General features: G+C 37.1%; 1 protein-coding gene across 3 annotated transcripts in view; it reads right to left on the minus strand.

The window, feature by feature from the left end:
• Positions 1 to 655: 655 nt before the first annotated feature.
• The window catches only part of TET1 (tet methylcytosine dioxygenase 1), a 113,044-nt gene continuing 95,392 nt past the window's right edge, over positions 656 to 18,307 (minus strand). For all 3 annotated transcript variants that reach the window (XM_079793631.1, XM_079793633.1, XM_079793632.1), the window contains 6 exons: positions 17,863 to 18,013; positions 17,460 to 17,546; positions 13,802 to 13,891; positions 12,047 to 12,184; positions 8,047 to 8,368; positions 656 to 4,284 (listed from right to left, as the gene is read on the minus strand). In XM_079793631.1, the coding sequence (XP_079649757.1) occupies positions 3,332 to 4,284; positions 8,047 to 8,368; positions 12,047 to 12,184; positions 13,802 to 13,891; positions 17,460 to 17,546; positions 17,863 to 18,013 (1,741 nt within the window). In that variant the 3' untranslated portion in view covers positions 656 to 3,331. The remainder of the gene's footprint in view (positions 4,285 to 8,046; positions 8,369 to 12,046; positions 12,185 to 13,801; positions 13,892 to 17,459; positions 17,547 to 17,862; positions 18,014 to 18,307) is intronic.

Genomic DNA, 18,307 nt, shown 5'->3' on the forward strand with positions numbered 1-18,307 from the left:
TCATATGAATTAGGTCAATATCTCATTTACAAGAGTATGCATTCAATTAAATATGTATTGGGGTTATGTCTCAAGCAAATTGCTTATGGTTCTCATCTAGTAAAATTCTATATTTAACAAATAAAATTATTTCATCCACATGCAGATTTCATACAGATGTTGGAAGATTATTTACGATGCAAACATTTTGCTAACCTGTTGCAAAAATTAACCTACAGCTATACATTCTGTCAGGCTCCATTTTCAATAATAATATATTTCAGCGATTTCCAACCTTTTTTATCTCATGGCACAAATAAACTTCATTACTAAAATTCTGCGGCACACCAAAAATTATATCATCTTTCGCCAATCGGACAAAAACAAAAACACACACACAAAACGGTATAATTTAATTCTTGTAGCACAAAGGTGGAAAATCGCTGATACATTTCAAACCGGTCTATGTCATGATATATTTGGTACTTTGTGGATGAATTGGAAAGAGGATGTAGATGAGGCAAACAAGAAAAAAGATTTTCAATGATAGCCTACGAGCCATTAGAAATAGGATTTGAAGGGCAGCATATTTTATAGGATTCTACACTAGACAGGAGTTATTCTCCCATCCTTGTTAAGTTTGTAACATATTATGAACAGGTTGGGCTAACTTGGGAGTCATGCATCAATGAATTCAATTATCACACCATGAACGAAAGCAGAAGTTTGAAAACCCAAAGGCAGAAGATTGACTGCTAAAAAAAAAAAAACGTAAAACAAAAAGTGATCATTACAGTAAAATATAATAGAGGTATAGAAATATTAGATTAACCAGTTTTCTGAGTGACAATGTCATTTCAAACAAATTTATTTCCTTGCTTCATGAAAAAGAGCCACTCTAACAGCAGTGTAGCCAGTATACAATCACAATGCTGCAGAACATTTAAGCATGAGCTTTTAAAAAATTACAGGGCATACAATGGGATGGCAAACTTATGAAAGAGTTCAATAATGCAGGAATCATGTGTGGTTCCCACCATGGGGTTATTAGCTGAGCAGGTGTTAATCCCAATACCACCTAAAATCAACACTCGTGCTTCAAGTTTAGATCGTTAAGGAAACTTATTTAAGTTAGTGACACTGATCTGAATTGCTGTACATATATCACAATGGTCTGTTTTGAAGGAAATGTGCTTTTTTTTTTTTTTTTTGAAAAATGTGGGTTAGAGTATCTTCTAGGATTTTAATTCTTCAAGTTTAATGTTATGGGTGGTGATTCAAAGAAAACAAAAGCTATTACTTAAAATTTGCAGACATTCAATAAGTGTTGAATGGATAGATGGGTGGATGGATAAAGTTTGATCTTTAAGTTTTATCTATTAAATCTGGTGAGAAAATAACTTCTAGTGAGAGCTAAGGCCTAAAATAAAATATTACAAGGGTGTATTCCTGATGGTCTACTACTAGTAAATATCTTATTTAAGCAGCTGAAACAATAAAGAATCACTTATTTATATACTTGGATGTATAAGAAACCATAGGCTCACAAAAATATACATGTTTTACAACAGAAATCTAAGGCACACAAAATACTAAAACAAGTCAATGAATTATCCTATTTTACATATTCAAAAGCAGAAATCTACTTGTACAAGGTGGTCTATCAATGACATTTTGCTATTTACAATCCCTTCATATTCCTTTACATTGATTAGTCAAAAGCTTGAAACTGACACTTTGCACCATATATTATTTTAATAATTTACGATTAATTTTATTTAGAGAGCTTACTGGAATTGTTTGCTTTTGCACCAAAATTGTGAGTGTTAGCGGTTATGGGCTTCCTATGGCATTTCCAGGGGAGGAGCACCATTCGGTTTTCCATACTCCCAAGGAATCTGAGACGTTGAATGTTATAGCACCTCTGCATTGTAACAGAATCAAGTATTTCATTGAAATTTCCTCTCGATCTAAAATTTGGTTTGGGCAATCTCTTTTGAACCAGAAAAAATAATACAAGAAATAATGGGAGGACTAAGAAATAAACAGAATACCTATTTTCCTGTTATCTAGATCATAGGCAATTATCTGAGAAGAGTGATCATTTCCCCAAAACTAATACGTTTAAACTACTTTGGATTAACTTATTTATATCATTCCTACTATTGGTTTTGCGGGTGTAATGATAAGGAATTTATTTTCAAAATATTTCTACTAAAATTTTATTTTTAGTCTCTACTAGAATGACTTTCAGAATAAGGCAATTTGGGATGGGTAGGGTTATTACTACTTAATTTTTGTATTTTATCTCCTTGAAACTTTAGAAGCATTTGACTCTTCTGAATCCTGTTATGTCAAATCTCCTTTTGGAAACACCTTTCATAGATTATATTGAGAAAGTTACAGCGAAAGTAAATTGGGGTCACCGTTGCTCAGTAAGAGCTCACACTTACTTAGTTCCCAAGAAAATATTAATCAATGTTGATGATATGCTTTCAAATTACAATTTGAGATTAACAATTTTTGCATGATTGATTTTATAATAAGTAGCTAATATTTTAATGAGAACACATTAAAAAACACAAACCATACACATGTATGAATACATATTGCAGTTAATAAGATGGAACTCTACACAGCAAGAATAAATGATTTCTCTTGTATGCAAATATGCACAAACAATAGACAATTGGATTCTTATACTATACTATTTCAAGTTAATTTTAAAAATAGAAAGTGCTTTTAAAATATATATTTACAATTTACGAACAGCCTCCAACCATTACTAATAATAATGAATTATTTTATACAGGAGACACCTTAAGAGAGAAAACATTTCATTGGTTTATTTCAAAGGAATATGCCTATTTTCTAGCAATGATTGGAAGATGTTGAAACAATGGCACCATGAAATAATAATTCAGCTTATAATTAACTGTGTCGATGTGGTTAAGCACCAGGAGCTGTGTAGAGTTAACACTGTGTATCTTGATTTTACATCATAGCACATTATCAGTTAAAAGCCTCTAAAAATTACTCATTTCATAGTAAACAGACTTATTTAAAGCACCAAACTGAGTGATTCTCTCAAGGTTAACGCCTAACCAAAACATTTCTTTATGTATTTAAAACTATAAAACTTTTATTTTTGCTTAAAATGTGCACCTTCTATCAATTGTCAAAATATATAGTCACAGTTAAGAAATACCCACCCTACTTCATTTGTTTGTTTTACTTCAGCCTTCAAATGGGTGAGATGAAGATCTAGTAAACAACAATATGACTTTCCTTTAACAGCACCTTGGAAAAACACACTGCACTAGCAAAGGCATTAAAAAGGGGAGAACAGCCTTCACACCCAATGGTTATAGGGCCCTGCAACATGTGTGACCGCATACGGGGCCACGGTGACAACATTGTCATGGGTTAATGTGACTGCCTTACGAGAAGGAATTTCTTTCATTTCATTAACTTCAGGGGACAGTTCAGGACCCTCATTAGCTGCCTGATTTCTCTGCTCTGAGACCTTAATTTTCTTATTCTTAGCTTCTTTATCTTTAGCCTCGTACTTAATCTTGTTTATTTCAAAACCGTGGTGGGGTGTATTTAGGTTTTTGTGCTGGTAGAAGACAAGAGAGAGACGTGTAGGATGATTCCGGTTTGGGTGTTGGACGGGAGTTGTAGCATGAAGCTCTCGTCGGGCACACTCAATTAAAACAGAGCCATGAGCAGGTGCTATTGCCACCCCACCAACATTGGCATCCAAAAAGATGTGCTCACTGTCTGACCAATACTCCTCAATGTGGGGCAATTGCTGCACAGTGGGTGACTGGGGGTCATCTGATAGGGGGTCATCTGATGGAGGCTCATCTGCTTCCGAATGCTGCTCATCTTCTTCCATCAGAGAGGAAGCAAGTTCAGGAGCAGAGGTGATGAGTGGGGGCTGCTGGTTTGGCTCATTAGAAGGTATCTGCTCAGATGGACCAGCGGGAGGCTCAGAACCAACCAGGGAATCGGACATGGGAGTAGGCAAAGTGGGAAGAGGACTCACTTCACCAGGCTGTGCCATTCCAGAGCATTCCCCGGCAGCAGCAGCATTAGCATCTCTGTGTCTCCCAGAAGACATCGTGCAGTCGGGATCGCTACTTCTTTCTGGAAACCCGCACGAAACGGAGGCATCGTTCTTTAAAGATGTTGTGGTCGAAGCAGTGTTGGCAGACGAGGAGAAATCTGGGGATAAGTGTGCCTCTTGCACTGGGTGAGGAATGGATGGGATCAGTGAGTAAGTTTGAATGTTGTCCGAACCTTTGAAGACAAAAGTGGGTTCAGTTTCACTTTTTTAAAATTTTATTTACTTTTATTATTATTATTTTTATTGATTTCAGAGAGGAAGGGAAAGGGAGAGAGAGAGAGACAGAAACATCAATGATGAGAGAGACTCATTGATCGGCTGCCACCTGCACGCCCCCTACCGGGAATTAAGCCCGAAATCCAGGCATGTGCCCTTGATTGGAATCGAACCGGGATCCACTGAGCCAAACCAGCTAGGGCTAAAGAGTATTTTTAAAGAGTACAAAGAATAATATAACAAAACACTGATAATGGAAATGTTGGCCAATTTTGTTCCACTTAACGTCAAACACACATGCATACATTAAAAATGAAACCCAGGACCCTTCAGTCCATGGGCTGACGCTCTATCCACTGCGATAAACTGGCTAGGGCTAGTTCTCATTTCCAAAGAGAAGTTATACATAGGACCCAAGGAGTGGTACATCAAGAAACCCATGCTACATCTATTATTATGGAGGTCAAGTTGTCAACAAATACAAATAATGGGGGAAGAAAAGGTAAAATAGTGATGAGACTTTCATTAAGCCTAATAAAACTGTAAAAGAAAGGTTTTATGGGTAAGTTTACAAAGGGGTCAAGATGTTATGGGCCAAATATTGTACATATGACTACAAATAAGGTATATGTTAGTAAAAAAAAAATTGTATCTTCACCTGTGGATATGATTATAAATAGAGAGGAAGTGAAAGAGAGAGAGAGATATATTGACATGAGAATCATCGATCAATTGACTGCCATATACACCTCACCCAGGGATCGAACCTGCAACTTGGGTATGTGCCCTGACGGAAATGGAACCCACACCTTTCGGTGTATAGGACAACACTCCCACGACTGAACTAATGTGCCTGGGTGGTATATGTTATTTTAAAAATAGCATGTAAAGATGCTATCTAATGGGGAATGACACAATGGTAAAAATGATATGATTGTTATTTATAAGCAGAATGTAACCAGCATTATATAAAAAGTATGCACTGTCATTTCTCCCATTTAAAAAAAAACAAATCAACAACCCCTCTTAAAAATATAAAGATCAAAGAAGTTGAAGAATACCCTATAATTCTATGTTTGAATATCAATATATATTCATTGGGTATTTTTTCCTTTAGGCTCTTTAGAGAAATGGCTGATTTTAGAAGTGGATCAGGATTATATTAGACTAGAGGCCTGGTGCACGATATTCGTGCACAGAGAGTCCCTCAGCCCGGCCTGTAGCCTCTCCAATCCATGACAGCTGGCTCCTAACCACTCCCCTGCCTGCCTGATCACCCCTAACCTCCTCTGCCTGCCTGATCTCGCCCCTAACTGCTCTCCCACAGGCCTGATCTCACCCCTAACTGCTCTACCCTGCGGGCATGCTCGCCCCTAACTGCCTCTGCCCCTTTGGCTGTATCCAGAAGGAAGTTGGACGTCCGAAAGACTTCCAATAGATCAGGTATAATTAGCATGTTACTCTTTTATTAGTATAGATGAGCCTGGGACATCTGGCCAGAACAGAAGCTATCAAAGACAGTTGGGGGTTCTGAAAAAGCAATTTGTCAGCCAGCTTGATGGGTTTTTACTGACTAAAGATGGGACAATTAAATATATTTCTATTGATTTCAGAGAGGAAGGGAGGAGAGAGAGAAACATCAATGATGAGAGAAAATCATTGATCAGTGGCCTCCTGCATGGCCCCTGCTGGAGATTGAGCCAGAAACCCAGGCATATGCCGGGACTGGGAATCAAATAGTAACCCCCTGGTTCATAATCACAGAGGCTTGAACGTCGGACAGAAGTGAGCTTCTGGTCTTCCTGTATATCTTTCCAATTCTGTTCTCCTCTCCCCATTCCTCATTACATGTTGGTTGGTTTCTCCACACTTCCAGTTTCTTCAGGCCAATAACATCAGGGTAAACCTTGACACTTTTTTGGGGACACATGCCAAATTTAATCAGAAATCCTGTTGATTTAGCCTTCAAACCATATCTGGAATTAGGTATTTCCTTATGTCCTTTTTAGCCACTCTGGTCTCACTCCTGAATTGTTAGGATAGTCTTTTAGGATGACCCTACTTTTCTATTCACTGCCCCACTTTACTCTAGTTTTAACCTAGTAACCAGCATGATAGGTTTGAGTCACATCATATCCCTTTTCTCTACTGAAATCTCCAGTAAACTTCTCATTCACAATAAAGACCAAAGTCTTTACAGCAATCTACAAAACCTGAGATGTGTGGGACCCTCTGACCTCTCCCATTTCATCTCCAGATATTTGCATTTCACACTTGCTCCAACCACAATGGCCTCCTTGCTAGCATCAAGTATTTAAGAGAAATTCCTGCCTTCCGCCTTCGCCATTTCTTCTGGCTGGAATGCTATTTCTCCAAATAAAAGCACTGCAGATTCTCATTTCCTTCAGGACTTCACAGAAATGCCTTACCCTTAGTGAATCTTTGTGACGTATTTAAATGTAATTCTTTCACAGTACTATCTGCCCTCATGGCCATGGCTACCTCTCCAATACCCAAAATACTTCCGAGTGGTGCTCAGTAAAACTGGTTGAGTAGGCTACTTAAATTGATCAAGGAAGACTTCAAGGAAGTAATGTCACTTCATGTATACCCAAAAGGAGGATTAGGGCTTCAAAATAGATGGGGAACAAGGAAAGAGCATGTTGCCCTTTCTGGGTGGCTCCGTTGGCTGGAGCATCTTCCTGTGCACCAAAAGGTTTTGGGTTTGATTCCCGGACCGGGCACATACCTACGTGGCCTGTTTTCATCTCTGGTCAGAGCATGATAGATGTTTTCATCTCAATCTCTCTTACCCAACTTTCTTTCTCTAATCCTTGGGTGAGGATTAAAAAAACAAAACAAAACAAAAACAGGTTTTTGAAAAAATAGAGATGATGCATGTTTTGTTGATTTTTGGTGTGGGTAAGTATGTAGAAACTAGAGGCCTGGTGCCCAAAAATTCTTGCACTAGGGGAGGGTCCCTCAGCCTGGCCTGACCCCTCTCACAGTCCAGGAGCCCTCAGGGGATGTCCTACTGCCGGCTTAGGCCCACTCCCCACGGGGAGGAGTCTCACCTGCCCCTGTGGGAGGCAACTGGGCCAATCAGGGGAAGGCGCTGCCCCCATCACCCCACTGCTGCTGCCACTGCTGGCCCTCCTCGGCCCTCACAGCTGCTGCAGCTTTGTCCAGAAGGACGTCCGTCTAGCCAGTCTAATTAGCATATTACCCTTTTATTAGTATAGATATATTTAGTTTGAACTCTAACAAAGTTATATTAATAACAAATGAGCCCTAACTGGTTTGGCTCAGTGGATACAGCGTCAGCCTGCAGACTAAAGGGTCCCGGGTTCCATTCCGGTCAGGGGCACATGCCTGGATTGTCGGCTCCATCCCCACTAGGGGGTGTGCAGGAAGCAGGTGATCATTGATACTCTCAAGTCATTCATGTTTGTATCTCTCTCTCCATCTCCCTAACTCTCTGAAATCAATAAAAATATATTTTTTAAAAAAGAGATATAACAATTAAGTAACTTAATTGCCTGATAACTCACATAAAGGATTTCTTTCCATAATTCCCATACTAAGAGTAGCAAAGATAAAGGAGAGGAAGAATACAGTGCATAGGAAACACTGAACTTCTGCCAAGGAAACTGATGCACTGAAAACTAGCACGGTCCTATGCCTCATCTAAAAGCGACAGTGGTGAAACGAGGCCTTACTGTTGTGTGTTGTCGAGTTACTCTTCCGCTTGATTCGAGGAATGAGTTTCTTCTCCACAGCCTTTATCTTACACTTTAAGACCTCTGTCATCATCGCTGCTCTTTTCTTCCCACTACGAGGAATGGGCTGCGTAAAACACGTTCTTTTTTTGCGACAGGGTGTGAGGACGTCAATGGCCCCAGATCTGATCTTAGCTTCCATTCCTTCCCTTGAGCCAAACTCATCAGTGTCTGATAATTTATAAAGGGGCAGAACATGCAACTGCTCATCTTCAGGAATGACACCAAATGAGCGGTTATCTTCTCGTGTTAAAGTACAAACCTGATAGGAAGAAAAAAATGGAAAATATAGGTCCTGCACATTCATCAGTTATTCCTACCATCTCATTGCATTAATGCAAGGGATCTGTATCAAATTTTATGTTCAATTTTATATATTAAGAGATTCAAAATTACTAAATACTATGAACTTATCAATTGTTTATAAACAACAGACCATTATAATTTTCAGTTGACTTTATAAGTAAATGATATTGCATGTTTATATATTTTATAATATTTTAAATATTAAGCCTTTTAGCTGTTACATTACATCTTAATTGCCTGAATTAAAGAGAGTTAGTGAACTGTTGTTCACTGCCTTCGTAATAAATATTATCTATTAAGAAATTACTATTTTATAGCCAATATATAACCTTAATTCTTTTTTTTTTTTAAATAATCTTTTTTTTAAAAAATATATTTTATTGATTTTTTTACAGAGAGGAAGGGAGAGGGATAGAGAGCTAGAAACATCGATGAGAGAGAAACATCAATCAGCTGCCTCCTGCACACCCCAGCTGGGGATGTGCCCACAACCAAGGTACATGCCCTTGACCGGAATCGAACCTGGGACCTTTCAGTCCGCAGGCCGACGCTCTATCCACTGAGCCAAACCGGTTTCGGCTATAACCTTAATTCTTAATATTTATATAATGTCAAATTCCTTCAGGTAAAGGGAGCTTAATTATAATAAACTTTGCTGTGTCTTCCTCTAGGACTTTTTCGTTTCTATTTGTTAAGTGAAATTTATAACTATCTTTTCTGCCTTCACTAAATAAATGGATAGATATTCATGAAGCAAAAGAGGAAGCACAAGAGATCTTCTTTTCTAGCAAGACGTATATTTTACTTGTTGTTTTTTTAAAAAATAACTGAAGTATTTTATCTTGATAAATTTTCTCTTTCTGTTCCATTTTTATTCTATTATAATTTGCCTGACTTGTGTTGTTGTTTTTATAACACTGACCCGAGGATATTTAAAAAATATATATCTTATAGATTTTTTACAGAGAGAAAGGGAGAGGGATAGGGAGTTAGAAACATCGATGAGAGAGAAACATCGATCAGCTGCCTCCTGCACACCTCCTACTGGCGATGTGCCTACAACCAAGGTACATATCCTTGACCGGAATCGAACCCGGGACCCTTCAGTCCACAGGCCGATGCTCAATCCACTGAGCCAAACCGGTTAGGCCTCAGGATATTTTTTCACATTGATTTTTAGAGAGTGGAAGAGACAGAGGAAGGGGGATGGGAAACCTACAACTGAGGTACAGGCCCTTGACAGGGAATAGAACCCATAATCCTTCTGTGTGCAGACAAGTGCTCTAACGACTGAGAAAATGACCAGGGCTGTCTTTGTTTGAAAGTTCTGCCTTGAATATAACCTAACTCTCAGGCCTTGACCTAATGTTATTTTTATAAATTATAGAGAAATAAAAATACAGAACTATATACAGAAAATTCCTGACCTTTGATACTTAATTCTTCTTCATAAACTACTATTTCTATGATAATTTTCAAATGTCATGAAAAGCATATAGAATTGTTTCCAAGATTTGATTCCCAAGGTTGAAAAATACAGAGGGTAAAGTCAGGTAGGCTAAATGGCCAGGGCTGTCTTAAAATCTTACTGTTTTCTCAATATCTCTAGTCAAATTTACTAAGAAGGCTTGAAATACTGAATTTACTTGATTTCAATATTTTAAAATTTAGTAAGTTAGAAACATTCTGTTAAAAAAATCCAATCTTTTACTAGTAAATGTTTATGTCAATCTATTTATTTGTCTGTAGAGAGACTAAGAAGGGGACAAGGACTAAACACGAGAAATATAAGAAACAGACAGGGTGGAAGAAAATTTGACAGTAGAATTTCAAGGGTTCAGGTTTTTTAAGATGGGGAAATTTGTAATTATGCCAAGAACTAGGCATGAGCTTTATGACATTAATAACAACAGCAGTAGAAAAGAATGAGCATGGACAGTGAATAGAGCGTCAGCCTCCGGACCGAAGGGTCCTGGGTTCCAATTCAGTCAAGGGCACATGCCTGGAATGTGGGCTCGATCCCCAGTGTGGGTTGTATGCATGAGGCAGCCAATCAATGATTCTCATCATTGAAGTTGCTATCTCTCTCTCCTTCTCCCTTCCTCTCTAAAATCAATAAAAATATAATTTTTAAAAAAAGAATATACTTTTAAAAAGAAAAGAAAAGTATGTGCATGGAATAAGGTACGAGAAAAGAACAAGAAAAGAGAAAACCAGCATTTCGTTTAACCATGAACCTAACCCAGCCTGATCATAGATATTTTGGAATGCAGCAACTCAGGTAAAATGTACTAGCCAAATGATGATGATAAACCACTCTAAGAGTCACCTGGAAAGATTTGTAAAAAATAGCGTTTTATTGATTTTAGAGATAGTGACCAGGAGAGGTAATACTGAATCATTGAATGGCTATATGATCCTATATGATCCCTACTGGGGATAGAGCCTGTAACCCAGGCATGTGCACTGACTGAGAATGGAACTGGTGACCCCTTGGTTCATGCATGGGTTGACACTCAACTGTTGAGCAACACTGACTAGGCACCTGGTCAGATTTATAAAATTTCAACATTTGAAAAAAACACACCAAATAATCAGTGCAGAGGAGTGATATGGCTCCTAGTCTATTGACCAGTGATAAATCAGATTGTGCCTTTCAAATTACACTGTTAAGAGCCTATAGCTGTGTCTTACACTGGGACAAGGAAACAAAATTTTGTATTAAAACAAACAAACAAATAAAAAAACAGTGGCAATCATTATCTATTAATCTCTGTTTTATAAGATGAGAAGAAAAGAATTCCTTGAAGCAAACTCATTTCCCTTACAAAAGGAGTATTGCAAGATTTCCCTCTGGGTATTCTACCTAATTTAAGTAAATTTAACTATCTCTCTCTCTCTTAAAAAAGATGTGGCCCAACCCACTGAGCGACACCGGTCAGGGCAAGTATCTCGTGGTTTTTGAATATTCATGCAACTTTATACACACTGGCATTAACAACCTATATGCATTAAAAAGATGATAAATTTGGCACAGTTCTCTCAAAACACACACACACACACACACACACACACACACACACACACACACACCCCACCTTGAAGTACAGATGGCAAAAAAAAGAAACATTAAGGCCCTGGCTAGAGCGTCATCCCATGCATTGAGAGGTTGCCAGTTTGATTCTCCATCAATGCACATGCCCAGGTTCCCAGTAGGGGGTGTGCAGAAGCCAGCCAGTCGATATTTCTCTATTCCCTCTCCCTTCCTTTCTCTAAAATCAATGAAAACATATTTTTCAAATGTGCATTCTTCAAAAAAGAAAATTTAAGTTGCCTTACTTTCTAACTACCAGATTGATAGCACAGAATCGTTGCTTTGAATATTCAGATAACACCTACCTCCTAGCAAACACACCTCAATTAAATATATAATTCAAGAGTTTCAACGTAATATACGTTGAAGGCTAATTCTGCAACTCTTTTGGAAGTACAGTACTTCAATAATAAACTAAAACTATTGATTACTAGATTGTGGAACAGAACATACAAAACGATGTTACAAGTCGTATATAAGGCCTCAGCCTCAGCCTATAGCAATGGAGGTTTGAGAATCAAAAGGGAGCAAGGTACATACCACAGTGCTTCCATTGTTCATGTTGTGAATGTCCCGGTGGGCATGGGTACAGAAGTCTACACAAGCGGTGACCCCAGAGAAAGGACGACCTTCTCTGTTGCCAAGCCGACAGTCTGGGGCTGCATGTTCAAATTGTACCTAAAAAACAAAAAAAAGAGTCTGACACAGTATAATAGACAGAAAGAATCGATTTCAGCAAAGCGTAAAAATCACTTCCTGACAAAGTTCTTAAATTAATTACAGTTTGTAACTTCAGAGCTGTCCTAAATGACAGTATTGCTGTATTGAATGTGTAGTCTAGTGACATTCAGGATAAAGAGGTTGAGGATACATGGGTAAAATGGTAATTACTATGACTGAAGGCAGGGTGACTATACTAATGCCTGCTTATTATTTACTTAAGTGGCCAAATCATGCCATTAGAAAGAAAAATAGAGTGCGCCTTAATCATGTATGCAATTTTCAATGTGCATAAAATTAAATATACATACATTCATGAAGAAGTATAGAAAGTACATTTATAAAAGTAAACGAAAAGCTGAAATTGAAGAGAGCATGTTATTCATAATACAAATGAAATAAAGATTGAAAAAATATGGACTGATGCTTCTTTAAAATTATAAAATATTTACACTTATTTTCTGTTCTGATACAAGATTTATAAATATTTTCTCCCATGCTGTGGTTGTCTTGGTTTAAACTCACCCCCTGCTCCGCCATTTTAATTGACATATTTCTGACATGTAACCTGTAAGTTTAAGGTGCACAATGTGACGATGAGATACATGCATGTATTGCAAAATGATTGCCACCATAGGTTTAGTTAACATTCCCATCCCTGTTTTCTTATTGATGTCCGTAGAAGCACAACATTTAAAAATTCTGATGGTCTACTTTCTCTTAATTATATTTTTCAATTGTCTATTGCTAGTGTATACAAATGCAACGATTTTGCATATTGATCTTTTTTGCAGAAACGTTGCTGCAGTCACTTATCAGCTCTTTGGTTTAAATTAGGTATTTATTTTTAATTAATTAATTAAAGTGATTGGAGTGACATTGGTCAACATGAACATGAACATAAAGGTTTCAGGTGTGGGTTTGTTATGTTAACACTTATTTCTAATTCTGTGTGTGTGTGTGTGTGTGTGTGTGTGTGTACGCTGCACTATTTTCTAGATACAGTATCATATCACTGGTAATTAGACATTGTTTTATCCCTTCATTTTTAGTTTGTTTTTCTTTTACTTGCCTAATTGTCCTGACTAGAACCTCTAACAACATGATTCACACAAGTGGTGACATTTGACATTTTTATCTTGCCCCAGATATTAGGCAGAAAACTTTGTCATTTATCATTAATTCTGTTATCTCTGAGTTTTTCATCAAAGTCCTTTACCAGGTTGAGGACTTCCCTTCTATTGTTAGTTTCTTGAATGTTTTTATTATGTAAGACTTGGATTACTCACTGACTTTACTTCTTTGTTCTATTAATATGGTATGGCATGTTGATTAATTTTCATGTGTTGAACCAATCACAAATCTCTGCATTCTAAGTTTCATATTGAGAACAAATCATAATTCTATGATGTTTTAATTCAATTGCCACAATAATATTTCTTTAAAATCCTAGATAATGTTTAAGCTGTCCAATATAAAAATGTCAAATTGGAAAGGTTTTATATTAAGAGTAATTTTATTTATAAAGAAATTTCAACCATGTTTAAATGTACTATATAAGGTCCCCACACATACCTGGTTCTGGTAAGCAACCGGAGCATACTGTTTATAAATTGGAGCTAATTGTGTGGCCAAACTCTGTAAATTATCTTCCAGGTTTTTTTCCTATAGGAAAACACAGTCCATAAAGGTTATTTCACAATATCATGTGAGGTGAGTTCAAGATTATGGAAATGATACGTAGGGTGATGCACACTTCATACTTACACTGACGAAAGAGCTACAATAAATATGGGTTGTTTCTTAAGAATCTATACAATTAGTGATTGTTATGCTTTCATTCAGTCTTTTCAAACTAAAATTCTGTATTATAAGCTAATTAGAAATCTAAATATTAGAGGTTAGTTACAAGTTTGCTCATGTTGCTAAAAATGAGATCCATATTCAATGATACTGGCTACTTGAATAACAGCAACGTCGACATAAGAACTTTAATTCTTGAGTGTGTCTAACAAGCCTCAGTCTTGGCAACTGTAACAAATCAGGGATAACCCTTTTGATTTCCTAACAAATTATGTTGATGCTTCCACTGATAAATAAATAAATAAATAAATAAATAAATAAATAAATAAATAAAGGAAGAAAGGAAGAAAGAAAGAAAGAAAGCCTATATCTAGAGTCCTCTGTTCCATTCATCTGTCTCTTAATTATCTGGTACTTAATGTAGCTTCCTAGATAGAATCAGGAAAGTTAGAATCCTACTTGAAAAACACTTCCTGTTTATATACACACATTATTTTCTTTATTTGGGGAAAACTTTAGAATTATTTAAACTAGAGGCCCGGTGCACGACATTTGTGCTCTGGAGGGGAGGGGGGAGACCCTCAGCTTGGCCTGCGCCCTCTTGCAGTCCAGGACCCCTTGACGAACATCCCCCCCGAGGGGTCCTTAGCGCTGCTGCAGAGGTGGGAGCTCCAGCCACTGCCACTGTGCTCACCAGCCATAAGCCCAGCTTCTGGCTGCATGGAGCCTCCCCTGTAGGAGTTCACTGACCACCAGGGGGCAACACCTGCATTGAGTCTGCCTCCTGGTGGTCAGTGCGCATCATAGTGACCGTCTGTTTTGCTGTTCGGCCAAATTGCATATTAGCTTTTATTATATAGGATACCCATTTAAAAAGATTTTTATTGTTTTCTAGCACTTGAAATACTGGGTAGGGTGTTTTATTGCCAGTAAAATATTATGAACAATATAGTGTCACAATTCAAATTTGTCATCTTATTTATTGAGTAGAAATGGTTGTGGGGAGGAGGATAAGAGGCAAATAAATCCTGATTTTCTAATTGTTTTATTAGAATAAATGTGCTTCAGATATAAAGATTTCTTTTAAATCAGATCTTTACCTGTTGGGGCTCAAGCCAACATCCCACTATTCTTCTCACCCTAAAATGATCTCAAGAACCATCCTATCTACATCCATGACAGATTACCACCTGAACAGATTACCCAGTCCTCTACCAACCTGGCACTATTTCAGCATGGTCTTTAGTCAAGAAATAGAACCACCATCTAATTTTATTTTTATTGATTTCAGAGAGGAAGAGAGAGAGTGGAAAGATCAATTATGAGAAGGAATCATTGATTGGCTGCCTCCTACATGCCACCACTGGGGATGGAGCCCGCAGTTTGGGCATATGCCCTTAACTAGAATCGAATAAGGACTCTTTAATTTGCAGGCCGTCACTCTATCCACTGTGCCCAACTGGCCAGGGCCACCCTCTAATTTAAAAAATCTCCCCAGACCAACCACTGCTCACCATTTCCTCTGGCCCAATCATAATTCAAGCTACTAGCTCATTTTGTTGAACCTACTCTTGGTCAACTGCAATCCATTATTCAAAGGGTAGCCATAGAAAATTCTTTAAATTACAAGTGTAATTATATGACTCAGTCTCTCTCTCTTTTTTAAAAATATATTTTAATGATTTTTTTTACAGAGAGGAAGGGAGAGAATAGTTAGAAACATTGATGACAGAGAAACATCGATCACCTGCCTCTTGTACACCTCCCACTGGGGATGCGCCCGCAACCAAGGCACATGCCCTTGCCCGGATTCAAACCCAGGACCCCTCAGTCCGCAGGCCGACGCTCTATCCACTGAGCCAAACCGGATAGGGCATATCACTCTCTTTCTTAAAAACTTTCAATGAACTTCCAAAATCTTGGAAGTGGCTTATAAGGACATTATATGCACCTCACTCTCCCTTGCCTGTTGAGATTCATACTGGCCTTCACTCAGTTCCTGGAATGAGTACTACTTCATCCTGTATTATGAGCACTATATAAATGTTACTAATTATCAATAATAACCATAAGCAAAAACTAATCTCACATTTATTAATTATATAACAGTATTATTATGATAGGATAGAAATTTGAGTCATGTTAATATTATTAATATATTTACATGCTAATAGTTTCATCATATAATATTTAGAAAGAAAATTCAATTGGTTAATTTTAAGGGACAACTGACATCACATTATTAAGTGTCAGATATTTGACACAACAGACCAGCTTTCCATTATCAGGTATTTTACATGCCCTTTACTAATTTTTTAATAGTTTTCTCCCTAAATGTCTAATACACTTTTTGTTAGACTTCTATGGTATTTTATTTGCAAATAATAGTCCTGTCTCTTGAATCTTTTCCTTGTTTTATTGCAATAGATGGGAAATATAGAAAATGCTAAATAAATTATCTCTTTCAAGAGACCATTATTCATTTAATACCATGAATAAGTTTGTTTGATTTCAGAGAGGAAGGGAGAAGGAGAGAGAGAAACATCAATGAAGAGAGAGAATCATTGATCGGCTGCCTCCCGCATACCCAAAGCTGGGGATTGAGCCCTTAACCAGGGTATGTGCCCTGACTGGTAATCAAACTGTGACCTGTTGCTCAACCTGCACGCAAATATTAAACCTTTTTGAAAGATGTTCTAATCATTGCATTACAGATATAATAGGATTAATTCCTGCTGTTCTCTTTTCCATTTATCCTATATCATAAAGATTTTGTATAAATTCCCTTTGTTAATTTATGGATGGTTTGCTTTTTAATACACCCACGCCAAATAATTCAAAGCTATAAATTCTATTTTTCTTCACCCAAAAAAAAGGTTAAACATGCAAATACGTTTTACTGACATCTAGAGCAGTGTTTTCCAAGCTGTGGGTATAATGAATTAGTGGGCCATGAAATCAGTTTAGTAAGTCATAATTAGCATTTAAAAAAATAAATGAAATTTTAAAAAAATCTTACTGCATTGTAAAGATACTTAGCAAGAACTATATTGGATATTAAGTTTTAATTTTTAAAATATTTTCATTGGTACATATAATAAGGTTAAGTATTTTTTTCTAATAGTTTTATTTTAATTATTTCCTTGTATATATCTATATAGTGGTTTGTGATATAATTTTTTTTTTTACAATTAGAGCTCAAAGTTTGAAAAACACTGATCTTAGAGTTAATTAGTATCTAAACCGTTCCCACTCCAAACAAAGCATAAAACATCACCACACTTGGTTGTTATAGGTGCCCCACCCCACCCCCGACTATGCACACTTGAGTTGTTAAGAGAATGGAATGATACTTATAGCTTGTTATTTTTAATGTCAGTACTCAACTTATTTAAACTTAACAGTAAGGTTAAGTAATTTCTTTGCTCACCATGGCCTCGTGTCCCGGACAAATTGCTTCCGGTCTCACATATCTTCTTTCTGGAATACGTCCTTTAGTAATTCTTTCATAGTAGGTCTGTGGGTAGTAAACTTTCTGAGTCTGTGAAATGGCTTCCTACTTTGGCTGGGTATAAAATGCTAGATATTCTTTTAATAATAGATATCTCCGGGGTTAGGGGAGAAGGAGGAGGGAGCCAGGGACAATTGGAATTTGGCTTGATAGACTTACCTAATTTATTTATAATTATGATGTATTTCCATAAGTGTACATATTTTTACTGTATTGTCAGTACTTTTAATACTTAATATTTTTACTCTTGAAAAACATTTAAAAGAAATATATATAAATATATATATTCAGTGTATAATTCAAATGTTAAAAGGGCACTTACATGTAAGGGAGAACTTGGATCAATTCTAAATCTTCTAGGGCTTGGGCTTCTACCAAATTTGCAGCCATTAAAATACATACTCCATGAACAGCCAAAAGAGAATGAAGCTCCACAAGTCTCAGGATCAATTCCTTGACATGTACAGGTTCGACTGTAAGATGGTAATTGCAAGACAATGAACTGATAAAGCAGGACAGTACTTCAGACAGATTCATATAACTTTAAAAGTACACATGGCTAATAAACTGATTTTAACACATCTTTTATTATTATATCTAACTACTGTTAATAACACAATGCTAGAGATCAACCAAAGGACTTGTATGCATCCATATAAGCCTAACCAATGGACACAGACCACAGGGGGCGAGGGCATGAGTGTGTGTGTGTGTGTGTGTGTGTGTGGGGGGGGGTGAAGTGGGTGGGTGGGAATAAGGACACATGC

The sequence above is a fragment of the Cnephaeus nilssonii genome (genome assembly GCF_951640355.1).
Source record: "Cnephaeus nilssonii genome assembly, chromosome: 16".
In the NCBI taxonomy this organism is placed as follows: Eukaryota; Metazoa; Chordata; class Mammalia; order Chiroptera; family Vespertilionidae; genus Cnephaeus; species Cnephaeus nilssonii.